General features: G+C 41.6%; 1 protein-coding gene and 1 pseudogene across 1 annotated transcript; one reads left to right on the forward strand and one right to left on the reverse strand.

Moving 5' to 3' along the window:
- Positions 1 to 10447: 10447 nt before the first annotated feature.
- Positions 10448 to 10648, reverse strand: LOC121441397 (cytochrome c oxidase subunit 7C, mitochondrial-like). Its single transcript, XM_041642530.1, has one exon. It carries the CDS (start codon positions 10646 to 10648, stop codon positions 10448 to 10450), a length of 201 nt encoding a protein of 66 aa, XP_041498464.1.
- Positions 10649 to 16533: 5885 nt separating this feature from the next.
- LOC121441525 lies at positions 16534 to 16633 on the forward strand (annotated as a pseudogene).
- Positions 16634 to 20947: the final 4314 nt, after the last annotated feature.

Genomic DNA, 20947 nt, shown 5'->3' on the forward strand with positions numbered 1-20947 from the left:
AGGTGTGTCTAGTAGATGCTTAGGTCCTCAAGGCCAAATAACAGGATGTTTGACTAAGGGTGTGGTTACTAGATGTTTTGAGTATTAAAGAGGTAATTACATGCTTGTTCCTTGTAACACTGGTAAAGAAGTCTTTTGCCCTCCCCTTTTGCTTTGGGTATATAAGAGTTATAAGAAATGAACTCAAGGCTGTTACAGTATTCACTGGAAGCCCTCCTGATTCTATCGTCTGTGTTTGGTTAGACAAGTTGGCTGGTCCCAACAATGTATTTCAGATATTAACTGTCTACCAGATATGTAATTGGTAATGATATTTTCCCATTTTGTAGCCCATCTATTTTCAGTTTCATGAGGTCCCACTTATTGATTGTTGTTCTTAGCGTCTGTGCTGTCAGTGTTTTGTTCAGAAAGTCTTCCCTGTGTCAGTGAGTTCAAGGTTATCGTCTGATTTCTCTTTTATTAGGTTCATTGTATTGTATTGTATTGTATTGTATTGTATCTGGTTTTATGTTCTTGACCCATGTGGAAGTGAGTTTTATGCAGGGTAATAAATATGAATCTATTAGAATTCTTCCATATGCTGTCATCCAATGTGGTGACCAGCACCATTATTTTGAGATGCTGTCTTTTTTCCAGTGTATTTCTGGCTTCTTTATTTAAAAAAAAATTCAGGTGTCCATCGTTGTGTGGATTTACATCTGGATCTTTGATGGAGGAAGGTCATTGGCTAATAAAGGAACTGCCCTGGCCCATTTTATTGGTTAGAGGATAGGTGGGAGGAGTAAACAGAACAGAACGCTGGGAGGAAGAGGAAGTGAGGTCAGAGTCTCGACAGCACTTCTCTCTGGAGCAGATGCCTGAGAGAGACGCCATGCCCTGCTCCCGGGATGAAGCTCCGACCCAGGATGGACTAGGCTAGAATCTCCCTGGTAAGCGCACCTTGGGGTGCTACACACAGATGATTAGAAATGGGCTAAATTAATATGTGAGAATTAGCCTAGAAGAGAATGGGCCAAGCAGTGATTAAATGAATACAGTTTCCATGTAATTATTTCGGGCATAAGCTAGCCAGGCAGGCGGCTGGGGTCTTGGGGACGCAGCCCCGCCGCCGCCCCAATTACTACAGATCTTCAGTTTTATTTCCTTGATCAATATGCCTGTCTTTATAGCTCTGCTGTTTTTATTACTATAGCTCTGCAGTACAACCTAAAATTGGGGATGGTGAGACCTCCAGTAGTCCTTTTATTATTCAGGATTGTTTTAGCTATCCTAAATTTTTGTGTTTCCATATGGAGCTTAAAATTGTTCTTTCAATTCCTGTGAAGAATTCTGCTGAACTTTAGATGGAGATTTTACTGAATCTTTAGATTGCTTTTTCTAGGGTGACAGTTTTCACTATATAAATACTACCGATCCAAGGGCATATGAGATCTTTACATCTTCTCATAGCTTTTTCAATTCCTTTCTCCAATGTCTTAATGTTTTTATTATGCAGTCTTTCACAAGCTTGCTTAGAACTATAATAAGATATGATACGATATTTTACTTTTTGAGACTATTGTGAAAAGTGTTGTTTCCCTGATTTCTTTCTCTGTTTGTACCATTTATATACAAAAAGGCTCCTGACTTTTATTTGTCAATTTTGTATCTTGTTAATTTGCTTAAACTTTTTATCAGCTGTGGGAAGTTTCTTGTTAGAATTTTAAGGGTTTATTGCATATAAAAATCATATCATATGCAAATAAAGATATTAGCAAGCTGGGCAGTGGTGGCATATGCTTTTACTCCCAGCATTCAGGAGACAGAAGCAGGCAGATCTCTGTGATGTCTACCAAGTGGTTCCAGGACAGCCAGGGATACACAGAGAAACCCTGTCTCAAAAACAACAAGATATTTGTATTCCCTTGATTTCCTTCAGTTGTCTTATTGCTCTAGCTAAGACTTCAAGTACAATATTGGATAGGTATTATCTTGTTCCTAATTTTTGTGGAAATGCCTCGAGTTTCTCCTTCAGATTGATGTTGATGTTGGCTATGGGGTTGCTGCATATTGCTTTTATTATGTTGAGCTGTGTCCCTTGTATCCCTAGTCTCTCCAGGACTTTTATCATGAAGGAATGTTGGATTTTTTTCTAAGGCATTTTCCACATCTATAGAGCTGACTATGTAATTTTTTCTTTTTTCTTTCAAGTTGTTTATATGGTAGATTACATTTATTGATTTATGTATGTTGAACCATACCTGCATCTCTGAAACAAAGCACACCTGATTACAGTAAATAATCTTGGATGTGTTCTTGTGTTTGGTTTGTAAGTTGTTTTTTTTTTTGAGAAATTTTACTTCAATGTTTATAAAGGATATTGGCCTATAATTTCCATTTTTCATTGATGTTTTGTGTGGTTTAGGTATAAGGATAATTATAACCTTGTAAAAAGAATGAAGCAATGTTCTTTCCGTTTTCATTTTGCAGAATAATTTGAGGAGTATTGGTGTTTGTTCCTCTTTGAAGATCTGGTAGAATTCTTAGCTGAATCCATTTGGCCCTGGGCTATTTGAATGGAACACATTTAATTACAGATTTTATTTTACTAAAGTTTGTAGGTCTGGTTATATTGCTTATCTGATCTTAATTTAACTTTGGTAGGTTATATATATCAAGACATTTTTTCCATTTCTTTTAAGTTCTTCATTTTTGTGGAGTATAGATTTTTCAAGTATGTCCTAACAAGTCCCTGGATTTCTTTGGTGTCTATTGCTGTGCCCTTTTCACCTCTAATTTTCTTATTTGGATCTTCTCTTTCTACCTTTAAGCAAAATTGCCTAAAGTTTCATCAGTCTTATTGATTTTTCTCAAAAAAGAACCAATGAACTTTCTCAACGAAGAACAAACTCTTCATTTCATTGATTTTTTTTGTTTATCTACTTCTATTTTATTGATTCCAGTTTTGAATTTATTTTTTGCCATTTACTCATGTTGAGTGTTATTTCTTTTTTGTTCTAAAGCTTTCAGGTATACGATTAAGTTGTTTATATGAGATCTCTCTTTTTTTCAATGTAGGCAACTTGTGCTACAAACTTGTCTGTTAGAACCACCTTCATTGTGTCTCATAGGTTTGGGTATGTTGTGTTTTCTTTTTCATACAATTCTAAAAGGCTTTTTAAAATTCCTTTCTTAATTTCTGTCTTGGTCCATTTTTCATTCAGTAGTGAGTTGTTCAGTTTCCATGAGTTTGTATATTATCTGTTCTTCATATCCAGCACCAATCTATCATAGTCACATAAGATGTAGGGTGCTATTTCAGTTTTTTTGTAACTGTTGAGACTTGCTTTGGGTCGCGGTATGAGGTTGTTTTGGAGAAAGTTTCATGAGGTGCTGAGAAGAAGGTATATATACTTTTGTGTTTGAGTGGAATGTTGTATGATATCTGCTAGGTTCATTTAATTTACATTATTTAACACCAACATTTCTCTGTTTAGTTTCTGTTTGGGTGACCTGTCCGTTGGTGAAAGTGCAGTATTGACATCTCCCATTGTCACTGTGTAAAGGTCAGTGTGGGATTTCAGCTGTAGTGGTGTTTTTGTTTATGTATGTGAGCACCCTTGTGCTTGGTGCATAGATGTTTTAGAATTGCAACTCCCTTTTGGTGGATTTTTGTCTTTGATGATAATTTAATGTACTCCCCTATCTCTTTTGATTAGTTTTGGGTTAAAGTCTGTTTTGTCAGGTAATATAATGGCCATATCTGCTTGATTCTTACTTAGGTCAATTGGCTTGGAATATCTTCTTCATCCTTTTACACTGAGGTGCTGCTTATCCTTGATGAAAAATTGTGTTTCTTGGATGCAGGAGAAAGATGGATTCCATTTACTAATTCATTCTGTTTGTCTGTGTCTTTTTTCTTGTCGTTGTTGTTGTTGAAGAATTTAAATGATTAAGGTTGAGAGTTATCAATGGGTGATATTTATTGATTCCAATTATTTAGTTGTTATGCTGTATGGTCCCCCCTCTTTTGATTTACTGGTCTGGGATTTTTTTTTTTTTTTTGGATATGGTTAACCTCTTCACAGATGAATCTTTCCTTCTAGCACCTTCTATAGAGGTGCTATAGAGGTAGATATTGCTTAAATTTGGTTTTATCATGACATATGTTTTTCTGTCTATAGTGACTGTTAGTTTTTCTGGTTGTAGTGTTCTGGGCTGGACCCTGTGATCTCTTAGAGTTTGTAGAACATCCATCGAGACCCTTCTGGTTCTTAGAGATTTCAATGGAAAGTCAGGTATCTAATGGGTCTGTCTTACATGTTGGTCATTTTTCTTTACAGCTTTTAATATTCTTTCTTTGTTCTGTACACTGTTTTGATTACTATCTGTTTTAGAGAATTTCTCTCCTGATCCTGTCTATTTGTTGTTCTACATATTTCTTGTACCTGGAAGCCATCTCTTTTTTAGGTTATGGAAATTTTCTTCTATCATTTTGTTGTATATATTTTCTATGCTTTTGACCTGGATTTCTTCTTCTTCCTCTATTCCTATAATTCATAGATTTGGTTTTTTCATAGTATCCCAGATTTCCTGGATACCTTATGATTGGATTTTCTTTTCTTTTTTTTTTTAGATATAACATTTTCTTTGGTTGAGGGATTAGTTTCTTCTGCCTTGTCTTCAATGCCTACGATCCTCTCTTCCATGTCTTTGGTGATTTGAGATCTGAGATTCTGTTTGACTTTCCTAAATTTTTCATTTCTAGTTTTCTCTCTCAGTTTGGGTTTTCTTTTATGATTTTATTTCTACTTTTGTGTCTTGAACTGTTTTCAGTACTTTATTATATTCTTTACATATTCACAGACTTAAGGGATTTATTCATATCTTCTTTAAGAGCCTTGAACATATCCACAACTGCTATTCTGAAGTCCTTGTTTCTTCCTTCAGCTGGATCACATTTCTCAGAGCCTGTCTAGCAGGGTTACTGGGTTCTGATGGAGGCATGCTGTCTTGGCTGTTAATGTTTGTGTCTTGCACTGGTGTCTAGACATCTGGGACTGGAATGGTTGAGATGATTCTAGTTGTTGATATCTGGTCTCATCTTTGTAGGTAGGTATTCTGTCCCTGGATTTCAGCTGCCCTCTTCTTAGGATAGTGTGGTGGTTCTGGGTAACCAGATACAGAGTGTTCCTGCAGGCCTGTGGTTGGGAGAGAGGAATGGAGGGAAAGGCTGAGGGAGTTAAGGGGATCCCTCCACACCAGGAGGTGATGTCACCAGGGAGTTGGGGTTGTGCTGGGAAGAAAGCATCTTGCAAGTAGGTTGCAGTAAATCAAAGAATGATTTATAGAAACAGGAATGTAAAGTTTAGGGGGACACAGGACCTAAACCAAAAGTTGAGGTCTCAAGTGAATGGATTTAAGGTGGGAATGGGGGACCTGTAAACTGATTGTTAGGGGGCTGAGGAAAGAATGGTGAGACTGAAACAGAAGACAGGCTGTGTTTCACCTACCTGAGTCCCTGTTAGGCATAGCCATTGGGTTCCCAGGTGTTTCACCTACCTGAGTCCCTGTTAGGCATAGCCATTGGGGGTCCCAGGTGGGAAGTCTCTAGGTATCAAGGGATTGATGAGAAGGAAGGGAAATGAGCTGGAGGGCTGAGAGAGTTCACAGGAAGGAGGGAAGCTGTGTGCACACCAGGGTGAGGCAGAGTGCCCTGGGAATGGAGGTGGTGTGGGAAGAGAAGCTCCTATAGGCAGTCAGCTCCAGCGCTGCAGGTGGACGCTGCCAGGTTGACTTCCTCAGAATGCAAGTTTCCTTAATCTGTCTCAGTTTGGGAGGATTTGTTGATACTGTTGAGTCTTTTTTTATTTCTCTATTCTAATTAAATAAGTTATAAAAGTGGGAGCAGTCATTTCTGTGTGATGCTTAAGAGAAACAAATCTACAAATCTCTAAGTTGGAAAAGCCCCTTCCAGGATCAGCCCAATAACTCTTCATAAAAACTGTGGTTTAAGGCCACAAACTTGGCAGACTGGGCCACAGTTATGCCAAAGGACTCAAGAACAAACTGAAAAAATATCATATCTGGCTATTGCCACAGAAAGGAATATTTGGTATTTTGAGTTTGAACATCTGCAAAACTGACTGAATTCTTCATCTGGATGGGCTGGCAACGTGACACCAACAATTAGGAATCCTTACTTTTCCAGAGCTAATGTGGTCAAATCTCTCTCTCTCTCTCTCTCTCTCTCTCTCTCTCTCTCTCTCTGTGTGTGTGTGTGTGTGTGTGTGTGTGTGTGTGTGTGTGTGTGTTCCTCCCTCTCTTTGGGGACTGGCTGCTAAATGGCAAGAGACCTGTGATCTCAGTTCCCCTCACTGAAATTGCTGTCATCATCTGAGTGTGTCTGCCCCTCCCCCAATTCATGCAAAAATCTAAACTTCCAAGATAGTGGAGTAAGAAGGCGGGGCTTCAAGAAGTGATTAGGTCATAAGGGTGATATCTTGATCAAGGGACCCCAGACTCCCTCAGTCTGCTTTTGTGTGAGGACAGTGAAAAGATGTCCCCAGCAGATACCAACTTTCCCAGCTTGGACTTCCTAGCCTCTAGAACTGTGAGAAATAGGTTGATATTATTTGCAAACCTCCCAGTCTATTTTGTTATAGCAAATCACACAGATTAAAACAGAAATTTGTTACCAAGATTGTGCTGATGTAACAGATACCTGAAAATATGGACAAGGCTGTAGAACTGGGTAATGGTGGAACCTGAGAACGTTCCCTATGTATGTTTTAAAAAAAAAGTCTACACTGCCTTGAATAAACAATTGTGGCAATTGTAGGCAAAGCTTAGAAGAGAGAAGAGAGAGGAGAGGAGAGGAGAGGAGAGGAGAGGAGAGGAGAGGAGGGGAGGGGAGGGGAGAGGGAGAGAAAGTGGGAGCGACAATGGAAAAGCCATCTATCTTCTTAAAGAATATCTTTTAAAATTTTCAAAGAAGTGTGGAGGAGCTGGAGAGATGGCACAGCAGTCAAGAGCACTGGCCGATCTCCCAGAGGACCTGGTTCAACCCTTAGCCCTCACATGGTAGCTGTCAACCAGCTGTCACTCCAGCTCCAGCTCCGGGGGACATCAGGGAACTCCTTGGACATCAGGCAGGCACATGGTAAGCAAACAGATAAAACAAATTAAATAAATACATTTTTAAAGAATATTTGGTACAAGGAGGCCACATGTAGAAGTGAAGAAGAACTTAGTTGAAATATATTCAAGTCCTTAACCTTTTATAGAAGGTAGAATTTCTGAACCACTAAATTGGATATTTGTTTGAGGGGACGGCTAAGTGTTGAAGGAATGCCTTGGTCCCCTCTGTGATAGCAGAATTTAAGAAGTTAAACAAAAAGATTTGAGAACAGACATGTTATTAATGGGGAAACAGAAGAAAGAGATGGTATGGTCACGTGACCTTCCGATATTAGTCATCCATCAAACAGATGCAAAGATGTAGCAAGACACAGAATGACCTCAGGACAGTTCAGAAAACACTGGGGCTGCTCATCCTAGGTCCTGAGTGTAAAATCCCAGAGAGAATCTGCTATTGGGATGATTGCAACCTTAGGAATGAGACCACCCCAGAGATTCTAGACAAAACCAATGGTGAATGAGCACGTTCCTAAGGAACTCTTAGACTTTGATCTGAAGCCCTGGTGTGGGGCTACACCAGGAGAGTCAGGCCCTGCTGTGGCAGAAGGGCAGCTGCCAAGGTCATGGAACAGGTGGAAGGCGGCATTACAGGCCCAGGGGGCCTGGAAGGCAGAACACAGAGCTAAAGAAGATCATTCTTCAACTGTGAGGTTTGGTCTCCGGGAGACCTGGCCCATTGTTTCTTCTTTGCCACGTCTCTTGTTTGGAACGGGACTTTCCCATCGCTGTGTTTTAGAAATACGCAACGTGTTTGATTTCACATGCTCATAACGGAAAGGCGCTTTAGCGCAAAACCAATCCAGCCTCCATTTTGTCTCACTAATTTAGGTGACATTAGAGACTGTGAACTTCGAACTTTGAGCTGACGCTGGAATGGCTTAATACTTTTGAGGATACTGGGACAAAGACAGGAGTTTGGGGGTCACGAGAAGAATACGGCAGACTGAACGTTTGTATACTCTGAAGGTTATATGTTGAAATCCTGACCCTCATGGTGGGGACATTAGACAATTAGGAAGTTGGAAGGTAAAGAGGTAAATGGCTTATTTGTGATGCCAGGGAGCCAGCATGCTCCTTCCACCAAGGCAGGGCAGGAAAGACATCTTTATTTAAGAGGTGAGCCCTCACTAGACACTGAAGATGTCAGAACCCTGACCGTGGACTTCACAGCTTCTTTTTCTTGTTCGTAATTTACATAGTCAGGGATATTTCATTACAGCAGACCAAATAAACAAACTATTCAGAAAGCTTCTTCAGAAGTCACAGATCACACAGACAGGGTTGGTGTGGGAGGTCCTTCTGCATATGTGTTGCTTTTACTGGTTGATGAATAAAGCTGTTTTGGTAAATGGCTCAGCAGAGTAAGGCTAGGTGGGAAGTCCAAGCAAAGATACAGAGAGAAAGAAAAGGCAGCATCAGGGAGACGCCAGACGCCAGAGAAGCAAGATGTGAGGTAATAAGCCACAAGCCTCATGGTAAATTATAAACTATAGAAATTAGTTAATTTTATGCTTAGAGCTAGCCAGTAAGAAGCCTAAGACATTGCCCAAATAATTGTAACTGACAAACCTCAGAGTGATTATTTCATAAGCAGCTGTGGGAACTAGCAAGCAGGACCCAATAGGTAGAGAAACCAGTCCAGGGGACTGAAGAGACAGAGAAGAGTGACCCAGCAACAAATTTCTTTATACAGCCCTGGCTGTCCTGAAACACTCTCTATAGATTGGGCCTCACAGAGATCTATTTACTTCTGCTGGGATTTACAAGTGCTGGGATTAAAAGGCATGTGCCTCCTCACCCAGTGGATGGAGTACTTTTATGTGTATGTATGTAAAACCATGCTCTGATGGGCAATCAGGAATCACACACACACACACACACGTAACATGAGGGCCTGTTTGTTGGGGTTTCTGTCCCGCCAGGTCCCCTAGTTGTTTAGTTCCAGAGAAAATCACACAGAGGTCTCCATAAGTTATAAACTGATTGGCCCATTAGCTCTGGCTTCTTATTAGCTTTATAACTTATATTAATCCATTGTTCTAGTATATGTTAGCCACATGGCTCAGTACCTTTTTCAGTGGGGCAGGTCACATCCTGCTTCTTCAGTGTCTGGACAGGACTGCCTTAAGAGCTCCCTTTTTTTCAGAATACTTCTGTCTGTTCTCATTGCCCCACCTCTACTTCCTGTCTGATTGTCCCTCCTATACTTCCTGCCTGGCTACTGGCCAATCAGAGTTTATTTAAAACATATTTGACAGAATACAGAATTATCCTGCGCCACGCATGTGTACACATGCTCATGTCATTTTCTTCTTTATTGATATTTTCATAGACTATTTTCAAAAATAAAATTTGTTCTCTTCAAGGTCCTATTGTGAAAGAATAAACTTAATAGAGAGGGCTAACATTTACAATAGGTTTCAAAACATAAAAGGCTAGAAACTGAATGATATTTTTAAAAAAGGTACACCTATGGACAAAACTAAAGACCCACCTTGTGCATGTTGCACATCTAGGCTTGGCAGTAGTCCATATTTCCTGCCCATGTCTCTGTCTCTGTGGATATTTACCCAGAAATGCAGCAGAGGTGGTTTGAATGACCCCAACAGCCTTACATGTTTGAATGTTTGGCCTATGGGTAGTGACATTATTAGGAAGCATGTACTTGTTGGAGTTGATGTGGTCTTGTTGAAGGAAGCATGTTACTGTGGAGGCAGGCTTTAAGGTCTCATATGCTCAAGCTACCCTCAGTGTAGGACACAGCCTACTTCCTGTTGCCTGTGGATCAAGATATAGAACTTTCAGCTACTTTTCTAGCACCATGTCTGTCTGCATGCTGCCATGCTTCCCACTATGATGATGATGGATTAAATCTCAGAAACTATAATCCAGCCTCAATTAAATGTTTTCCTTCATAAGAGTTGTTATGGCCATGGTGTTTCTTTACAGCAATAGAAACCCTAAGACAGCAACTTAGTACAGGTTGACGTAAATGCTAAGACTTTACAAAGCTGACTCAAAAGGAATTTTAATGTGCTAGGTGTTCCTGAGTGGAAACATTTCCAAACGTTCAGCTGTGTAAAGAAGAGACTGTAAGTGATGGGTTTGTACTGTGTTGCTGGGAAGGGCTCTGAAGACCAGATGGACCAGATCTTTTTTTTAAGTCACACATTTATTTAAAATTTTATTTAGTAATAAGAGTTCAAGAGTTTAATCCAATTTTCAGATCACATCTCCTAAACAAATTTCATTCTGCTAAAGGGATGAATTAAATATCCTCATTTTTTAAGAAGCGGTGCCTTACAATGAAGAAAGGAGCAGCAAATCCAGATCCAAAGTACACAGTCATCATCGCCAGTAACAGCCACTTGTTTTCCACTGAAAATGGCAAATTCTTTCCCGGGCCCTCCTCCTGGTGGCTGTGATGAACCATGGAGGTGGTGAACCTCTGGACACTCTGGCCCAGCATGACACCACGGGAAGCTCAGAGATGGGCACAGAGGTGGAAGGCAGAAGAAATGGACCAGAAGATCTTTAAATAACAAGGAAACACGCCATGTCAGGAAGTGTCCTCCTCAAGGTTACTACTTCCAGATTTCCTTCCTTAAGTGCCTTAGCTATCTAATCTTGCTAATTTTTCTAAATTCAGATCAAACCACATGATATCCCAGCTATAGCTCTAACTAGATACTTTCTAGTCTTTTCTAAAAAAAATTATCCTTGCATTTCTTCCTCTGAAAATCCCAGCGGCCTTTAATTCACCTTGCTACCACCTTTTTATGCTTTCATGGGGGCAAGACTTGACATCTTGCCAATTTCTTTCTCACTCCTGCGACATAATAGGTATGTGGAAAGCTCACGGCTTTCCCTGACACCATGTGTCCTCGCCATCCACTTCCTTACTTCCTGCTCACCACATTCTGACTGCATGAGCATGCCAGTGGGAACCTGGTTTGGAATTGTGACCTCTTCATTCCTCGTTGCTAATCCAGAAAATGCTTCTCAGGTTTCCCCTACATCAGATCTCAGGACAGACTCTTGAGACCAGGGACTTGCCCTTCAGCATTCTCTCCTGCTGACCTTAGCAGCATGCCAAGTTCTCAGCTTCCCTCTGACCCCACAGTGCCTTCTCAGGCCATGATTTAGGAATTTCTTTCTTTTCTGATCTGAAATGTGTGATTTCTTCCCTTCAACACTCAGCTTTTCTTCTCCCCTCACTCTGCCCACCCCGTGTGGGTGAGGTCATCCACACCCACGTCAAGTCCTTCTCTTTCTGTGGTGCACACCTCTCTCAGGAGTGTCCCAGGCCTCCTCCCAAAGGCATCACAGCCATGATCTAAATTTATCACCACACTGAGTCTCGCTGTATTGGACGATGGCAGACAATTGTTCTTAGGTTCATTTCTACCTTGCATGATTCATGTCCATTTTTTTCCTCCAAGGGGACATACTTCATATTTAAATCAAGGAAGAAAACAAAATAGAAAATATCTCTAGACTAAAAATAAGGAGTACGTCTACCAAACGTTACTTATATACATGTAGATGATATCATGAATCCCATTACTTTGTCTGATCACTTAAAATCAATGAAAAATAAGTAAATATAATATGAAAGCAGTTTTGTGCAGAAAGGGTTCTCTGTAAACTTTATTAAAGACTTTAAAGATGTCTTTATGTTACTTTTTACCTTGTGTGTTTACAATGTGTGTTTGGGACTCCCTTACAGAGAACCCATTAGAATTTGTAGAGAGTAGGCAGCTTCTGTTGGCAATCTGTACTTAAGAAAGATTCTCCACATTTTCCATGACTAAAGTCTGTAGACAAATTTGGACAAATTAGATCAGTTGTTACCTGAGATAAAATTGCCTGGTTTCCCTCCCTAAAGTCAATAATAATCTTAGCGGGTTCACATCCAACTCTAGCTGATAGGGGGAGGGAGGAGTTACGGGACTGTCGTGCTGGAGGAAGATCAACTTGATTTAGCATATATCAACTCCAATGCAAGATCATTACAATTGAGTCTAACAATAATTTCCCTCAGCATAGGAGAAAAACCAGGGCAGATAAGAAAAAAATAGAGACATCATTCTCCATAAGAGTGAACACAGCCCAGAGTAGCAGATATCCTGTTTTATGTCACAGAAGCCTGAAATTGGGCTTGGCATACAGCAGGGGTTCAATATTTGCTTCATGTGCTATTATTTGAGTATCATACAATTTTTAAATGTCACAAAATATTATCCTTCTTTTGAAAATTTCAGCCACTTAAAATGTAGACACTATTCTTCCCTCTTAGAAGGGCTTCGTTTGTCCCATAGCCGGCCACCTGCTCAGCTGCGCTAATGTCCTTGCATGTTATGACAACCTGAAACCATCCTCGTAAGCAACGCCACCCAAGCGTTTCTCTGAGCACCATGCTGACAATAGCATCACTGTGCAGAAGGTCCCTGTGGCTCTTTGGAGGGTCCTTGGAGTGTCAAGCACATGATGATTGCCATGAACGCAATGTGTGCTCATGTCAGAAGACAAGGGGCAGGCTCAATCATTTTCCTTCATATGGTCCAATGCCTAGCTGAGCCAGGTCCCCCAAGGGGTCTACCCTACCCCATCCCACTCCCTTGCCAGCATTGTTCTGTCTACCTAAACTGCCCTCTTGACCCTCATACTTCTCTCTTCCTGTGAGAAGTCTTCCCTTTCTTCTGCCTTCGTCCCTGAATCTAATACACCCTACACTCTCTCCAGCCAACTGTCACTGTTCCCTTAGCGTTGCATCTCCTGCAGTAGATGCTGTATTTTAAATGTATTAATAGATTTGTTCCCTATAATAATTATGTAAATGCTCTCCTGCTTCATGACTTAATCAGCTCAATGTCAGAAACAGTGTGCTCTACTCTTAGTGAAGTCCCTGCTAGGAGTCTACAGTGGGATTCAATGAATATCTGTGAAATTTAAATGAACAGCCTAAAATGGCTCAGAAGAAAATCACTTAAAGAATTTGAAAAGCCCTTCGCAAATTCACAAAACAAGAAAATAAGCAGTTTTCATATTTCAGAGTCTCTTCTACAATGAAGCTATAGATAATAGGAGAGAAAGAAGACATTGTTTTTTTTATTAAATTGACTTCCTATTCATCCTATAAAAAAGGTTTTGAAAAATCAAGTTATTGAAGCTTAATTAACTGTTATAATTGGTTATAAATGAAAGGCTCCCAATTAGCTGTGAATTGAGTGACAGCAAAGGCATCTTGTCAAGACAGACTCCCTGGACCCTAAGAATAGCTAGAAGCAATTAGCCACATGTGTTCCCGAAGCACAACAGAGAAAGTGAACTTAAGCTTAGCTAAACAGGTCAGGAGCAAATCCTCTGTGCTAAGAAGTGGAAACCACCAAAGTATAATCACTAGCTACTGAGAGAGGACCTGGCCATTCACAGGGGCTGCTAGAACGTTCTGGCTTCCTTTGAATTCATCTTATCTTCCTTTACCTAATACCAAGTGGTGTTTGTCTCATTCCTTCTGGAACCATCAAGATATCACCAAATAATAGTAAGAGTAGTTCATTGTATAAGCCCAGACTGGTTGCTAGAAGCCAACTACCTGTAGTAGTAGAAAGAAAGAACCTTTTCCTTGTCTCACGCAGGCACCTTGCCACTTAGCACATCCCTTTTGAGGCCATATGGTGCACGGGTGGTGTACACAGGAGGCAGGTCTCTGGCTCACCTCCAGCAGCGTGTCATATAATTTAATTAGATTCCGGCACTATCTACTGGAGTTAGAGTCAGACCCCAGAATTTAAGGGTTCAAGGCTCTGACATAATTCAAATGCTAATTGCTATTTAGGGATTCAGAACTTCTGACCAACCAGCTATATGTTAGAACTTCTCATGATCCCTGCTTCAGGTGCAGACAGTTTCTAGAATGGCCCACAGAACTTAACAGCTTACTTACATCTACCCACTTATTACAAAGGGATATAGCATTCAGACAGAGACGCCAGTGGTAAGATATGGGGAAATGGGCACTAAGTCTCCGGGTCCTCTTGGGGTATTTGCAGAAGCACCAATGCATAATAAAGCTTAATCAAATCACAGATGATGATCAATAGTTATTCATTAACCCTCAGCTCCTTCAGGTCAGGGAATCTCTAATCAATAGTTGGTTCCCTGGTGGCTTGGTTACTTATCCATTGTTGTGATAAAACATCACCACCAAGACAACCTTATAAAAGGAAGGGGTAATCTGGCCTTCCAGGAATTCATCGTCATCATGGCGGGGAAGCCTGGCAGCAGGCAGGCATGGCACCTGGAGCAGAGGCTGAGAGGTCATATCCTGCACAGCAAACACAAAGCAAAGAGAATAAACTCGAAATGGCATGCGTCTTTAAACTCCCAGAGCCTCTGTCCAGTGACATACAGCCGCCAGCAAGGCCACACCTCCTCTGCCTCCCCAAACAACATCACCACCTGGGATCCAGTAGCCTATGGGGAGTGTTCCCATTTGAACCACCACACCTGTTAACCATCTGGGACCTTCGCTGTCAGTCACTTCTTTGCTGTACATAAAGATGCTTTTCATTTCCAAACATTCATGTGTGGGGAGCTATGCTCCAGAAAAGGGATATGGAGAGTAAACGGAGACAAAGACCCAAATTATTTCTTGTTATGTCACAGTAGCCGAGATGTGAAAATTCTACTGGAGTGTGGCGTTTCTGACCCAGTTTGCTGGGAGATTTAACAATGAACACTGAATATGTACTTATGGCTTTTTTTACTTTTGATTTGTTTGACAGGCATGCTACTGTTTCAGTGGGTGGAGTTATAAAACAAGCAATAAAATGTCCAAAGACAAACAGAGTGAGATCAGTAAAAGACTCTGAAAGTTAGCTGAACAACATGATTGGGTAGACTGAGGCCAAGTTACTGAACAGTTACCAGCCGACATCATCACAAGAAAGCATTTATTGGGAAAGACATTTCAGGTATAATTTCCACTCCATGTAAGTAGTTATTTTAGTTGGGGCTTCTATTGTTGTGAAGAGACACCATAACCAAGGAAACTCCTAAAAAGGAAAACATTTAATCAAGTAGCTTACAGTGCAGAGGTTTAGCCCATTATCACCATGGCAGGACATGGTGCCATGCAAGCAGTCAGGGTGGTGGAGAAAGAGCTGAGAGTTCTACATCTTGATCCACAGCCAACAGGAAGTTAACTATGCCACTGGGTATAACTTGAGCAGAGGAGAACTCAAAGCCCGCCCCCACAGTGACATACTTCCTCCAACAAAGCCACACCTCCTAATAGTGCCACTCCCTTTGGGAGCCATTTTCTTTTAAACCACTACAGTAGTCAAGAGTAAGTTGGCCCTTAAAACAACATGCAGCCCTACTGTGGGGTGCAGAGGCAGAGATGTGGGTTGTGAAGTTAGATGATGTGGAGCTCCTTGAAAGATGGGTTCCAGAGTCCTGTGTTAGCTAGACGTCTGGACAAAATGGAATCGGAATGAAGGGCTGTAGAGACTCTCTAGGGAGAGTTTCATGCAGCTGTGGTAAGCCAGCATCTCCCCAAAATTCTGTGAGCAGCAAACTTTGAGTCTTACCTAATAATTACTCTTTGCCCTTTTCCTTTTATTGAATTTTTTTTTCTCACACACTGTATTCGGATTATAGTTCCCTCTACTCCTCCCAGTTCCTCCGGGTCTCTCTTCCATCCTCATCTATCCCTTTTCTGTCTTTTGCTAGAAAACAAGCAGGCTTCCGTGGGATTACAATAAAACATAATATGATAAAATAAAACCAACACATCAGAATTAGATAAAGCAAACAAACAGAAGGAAAAGAACTGAGAAGGCACAAGAAACACAGACCCACCCGTTTGCACTTAGGAATCTCATAAAAACACTAAACTGGAAGCCATATTAATCTAGGGACCTGTGAGGTAAAAAGAGAGAAGAAAAATATGTAAGTAAAATAAAATGAGAATAAAAATAAAAACGATACATTTTTTTGTTTTGTTTTGTGTTGTGTTAAAGAAAGAGTTCTGACATAATTTTATGAAGTAAGGAACCTGCAAAGATGCCACTGAGTTCATTTTCTGCTGATCATCTATGCTGGGCATGCAGCTTACCCTTAAAAGCAGTTTGTTTCCCTAGTGGGAGTCCCTAGGAGGAAACTAAATTTTCATTTGTAGGTGGTTATCAGCTGGAGATAGCTTCTGGACTAGAGATGAGGGCATGTGTCCACTCCTTCCAGCTCTAGGACCCCGTGCAATACAGACCCATGCAGACCCTGCGCATGCTCCCTCTCTTCTGTGAGGTCATATGTGCATCAATCACGTTTATCTAGAGATCCTTTTTCGTGCTTGCTTCAGCAGCACATATACTGGAAGAATGCAGAGAAGATTAGCATGGCCTCTCCACATGGATGGACACAAGTCTGTAAAGCAATACATAGTTTCCACAGAAGAGGCAGAAAGAGAGCAAAGCTACAGGGGATGGAGGACACCAAGAAAACAAGGTCCTCTAATAACTATTAAGAAAAGAATGAGTGCAGAAGAAACGGGGGAAATGTACTAGATTTTTAAGCTGCTTTTTACTTTACTAAAACTTCATTTCACACCTTTGATTCCAGCACTTGGGAGGCAGAGGCAAGCAGATCTCAATGAGTTCGAGGCCAACCTGGTCTACAAAATGAGTTCCAGGACAGCTAGGACCATTACACAGAGAAACCCTGTCTCGGAAAACAAAGAAACCTCATTTTATTTAGTAACTATTCTAAGCTAATATTTGACAAGTCCACTAAGGAGACAAAAATAATTAGCTGGATTGTCATCTTTGATATAGGAACCTAGAATATGTGGGTAGGGAAAAAAATATTTGGAGTGTATGTATTATACATATATTATATGTATTTATTTTATAATTGCTATTTTGGTCTGTGCTACTATTCCCTTTTTTTCTCCAAAAGAAAGTTAACTTTAACACCCGCAAACCCCAACCCTCTGCACCAAATGGCAAGCATGGTGGTTGATGCTTGCAATCCAGGCACTCACTCAATGAGAGGCTAGGGCAAGAGGATCATGGGTTCAAGGCCGCATAGTGGCACCCTGTATGAAATGATCACACAGAAAAAACAAGAATAAAAAAATACGGCATTGGAAATAGACAGAAATCAGACAACGTCAACAAAGCATAGAAATACAGAAGGTGAGACATGCTGTGGACTAAGGGGAATTAGAGAATGGAGCTGAGAAAGGGCCAAGGTGACTTGAAAATTTTTCCTGTAGAGAAGCCACATGGTGGAGAGAAGGAAGATGGCTCTAGTTCCCAGGACAAGAGGATGTCAAGTTCTGGGTGGGAGCAGCAGAGGTCCTTCCCAGGGAGCCATGGGGCGAGTGAGACCACCGTGGTAACAGTGTAAGAACCACCTCGGTGAGTAAATTGTTATGATCCAGAACTGGCTGCTAAATGTCTCCTGAAGTCTGAAGGAAATGCAGACACATGCCACACATGGTAAAGTCCCTCTGTGCCAGTGGGAAGGCATGGGCACAACACAGAAAACCTGTAAGCAGAGAGCATGCACTGGCGGAGAGACTTTACAAGCATTCCTGTGAAAGGTATTGTTTGGGGGCTGGAGAGATGGCTGTGGTTAAAGTCTCAGCTCTTCTTCCAGAGAACCCTGGTGTAGGAGGTCCTTCTATATTTGTGTTGATTTCATTGGTTGAATAAAGAAGCTGCCTTGGCCTTTTGATAGGGCAGCCCTTAGGTAGGTGGAGTAGACAGAACAGAATGCTGGGAAGAAGGGAAGTGTGGCAGACGCCATGCTTCTCCTGCCCAAGACGGATGCTGGTTAGACTCATGCCAGTAAGCCACAGTCAAGTGGTAATACACATTAATAGAAATGGGTTAATCAAGATGTGAGAGTTAGCCAGTAAGAGGCTAAATATAATGGGCCAGCCAGTGTTTAAATGAATATAGTTTCTGTGTAATTATTTCGGGGATAAGCTAGCTAGGTGGTGGGACAAGGCCCGCCACCATTCCCTATACAGAACCCAAGTTTGGTTCCCAGCATCCACACGGTGGCTAACAAAGATCTGTAAATACAGTTCCAGGAAATCACATGACTCCTCTGACCCCCGTGGGCACCAGGCATGCACGTGGTACACAGACACACATCCCGGTAAGACACTCATACACATTAAAAAAAAATTAAGACTTTGATTCTCATCTAAGTAAAGTAATAACCCTGAGTAACACAATTTGGTTCACATACAATGCTGTGATATAAAAGCCATAGGAAGCCATCAGATTTTATAGACAGTGGGGATGAAGATGACTGCCATCTCAACAGTGCTGTGTGGAAAACCAGTGGTGATCAGAAGAGGAAGCTCTCCCAGCCATAGCCAGGGCTGTGTAGGGAGATCCTGTCTCCAAAACCAAGAGGGAAAAAAGAGAAAGGAAGAAAGAAAAGCACATAAGCCATACACTGGATATAGATAAGGGAAGTCAGAAAAAGAATAAGTGGAGACAAAATTTTTAGGAGATCTTTCTACACCTCTGTATTAATTTCAGACAAGGCAAATTCTGAATAAGAAAAGTTAGGTGTGAAGCCAGCATTGAACAAGGGCGAGGGGTCAGTTCATGAAGTCATTAAGAATACATAACAACTCATACCTAGTTGCTTAGCGATAGGGTTCGCTTAGGCAAAGGAACTGTGGCAGAGTCGCACAAAGCAAGCGGGTCCACTATTACAGCCGGAGACTTTCGGTGCCTGGCACTGCTCTAGCTAAGGCGAGGGAGGAGTGAGAGCGGCTGGAGGGGCAGGTGCGGCCACTGTGCAGTTTAGTCACCAGCAATGTGATGAAGTAGTGGTTTGGTGGTGGGAATGGTGGGCCACCAGGTGGGGGTGTTTCTGTGGTGGCACGGTGCAGAGGTGGAGGTGTGCCGTGGCTCCTGTCTCCAGAAGAGGGCTCATTAACGTGGTTCTGGTTCCACCGTACCACAGCAGAGTTACCACACTGTTCACGGGAAGCAGGGCACACCAACCAACTCCTCCTCTGGGGACAGTGGGTCTGTCAGATTCCGGCCAGCTTTCTCTACTGGGCCAGCTGCCTATGAGGAGGACTACAGAGACCTGTCAGTGTCCAAGGTGGGTCCAGTCTTCTGACGGTCACAGACACCGTCCTTTATTTGGTTTGTCTGAACGTGACAATTTATTCTTTGCTTCAGCTGTCCTTGTGGGAGGAGGTGGGCACTAAAGACATCTATCTTATTGACATGATTCCACCAAGAACTCTTAAAAGTCAAGAGTAAGAAAATGAACAACACAATTAAAATGTAGGCAGACTTTAGCAGTTGGCCCAAGAAGATATTCAGATGAAAAACAATCACATGAACAGAGATGCTATGTGATTTGCCACTAAGGAAATGCAAATCAAATCAACAGCGCGATCCTACAGCGCTTCTATGAGAATGGCCAAGTACAAACCCATTCCTCCACACTAGAGATAAGAGCAGCCCTTCATCCATTGTGGGCGGACTAAACGTTTGGCAGCTTCCAACAAACACAGCCGCACTTTACAACAATCATGCTTTTGTGTTTACTCAAAGGACTTGGAAATTTATGCCCACCCATGGATGCAGATAGCAGTTTTATTCATGATCCAGAACCTGGAAGCAACCAGAGATAGATTGCGGCCTGTCTAGGGAATGGGATTTTATTCAGCAAATTGTTCTCTGACCTACACACAAATAAATAAACCAATGTAAATTTTAAAAACGCTATCGTGGATTGAGATGTACATTTCATTTAATAAAATAAGAATGTTTGTGTCTAACAACAAGCATTTATTTTCTTCAGAAACAGAAAATTGCTCTAAGTGAGCAAGGTTTCAACTTTGCATCTCACCATCTCCATATGCAGGCAGTTCCTCCAGTCTCTTAATTACCAAGAGATTCGTCAGATTTTTATGTTACTCGTCTAATTGCCTATATCCTAGAAATATCATTTTAGATACACTGTTTGTCCTTACGCTGTGGCTGTTGGGCAAATAACCTGAGTTCAGCTTGCTCTGGCAGACGCTGCAATGAATGAGCAGGGTTAGTGCTGACATCTACTGGTAGGAGAGGGGATGAGCAGAACAACCAAGTTGCTGGTGGAACCGGGGAGAACCTTGCCTGTCATCCTTAAACATTTGAGATCGACCTGGAAGTTTCTGAAAATGGAGGATAAATGAATGTCAAGAGAGTAGTCTAATTTTTCACTAACGAGCTTTCCTGGGTGCTCTAGTGTCTTTAGCAAACCCTAACGTTTTGTCTTGCATTGTTTCTCTCCTGTGGCACCTTACAAAACACTGCAGGGCTTCCGAACTGTTTCTCAGGGGTGGCAGCGGGGGTGGGGGGATGGTGGGGTGGGAGGGGCGTGGAGGATGGAAGTACGGAAAGTTTTCTTTACCTTGCTCTTCTTGCCCCAGCACATCGGCCTAGATTCTAAACTGGCTATCTTTCCGCCATCTTCATTTTTGCTCTAGAGATAGTTTCCAGCACATAGCTGTTGCATTATGTCACGCTGTCTATTTTAAAAGCGTGTATCATGTGAGGTGCCACACTTCATCACCTCACAGTTACTCAGGTGTCCCGTGAATAGCTGTAACCTCGAGGGGTGGGAAGCGACCAAGAAGGCAATCGCAATCAAGTGGAAACCCGCACAGCCTAGTTAAGGGCTCAGAGGGATGCAATTGTTAGGCAGGAATTTCTATAAAACTCGGGGGAAA

This window comes from Microtus oregoni, unplaced genomic scaffold (assembly GCF_018167655.1).
Source record: "Microtus oregoni isolate MIOR12 unplaced genomic scaffold, Mior012 000077F_ref0000221, whole genome shotgun sequence".
Lineage (NCBI taxonomy): Eukaryota > Metazoa > Chordata > Mammalia > Rodentia > Cricetidae > Microtus > Microtus oregoni.

Bases quoted from the DNA above. Each gene is read 5' to 3' on its own strand.
- LOC121441397 (XM_041642530.1), bottom strand. From the start codon at position 10,648: ATGCTGGGCCAGAGTGTCCAGAGGTTCACCACCTCCATGGTTCATCAC.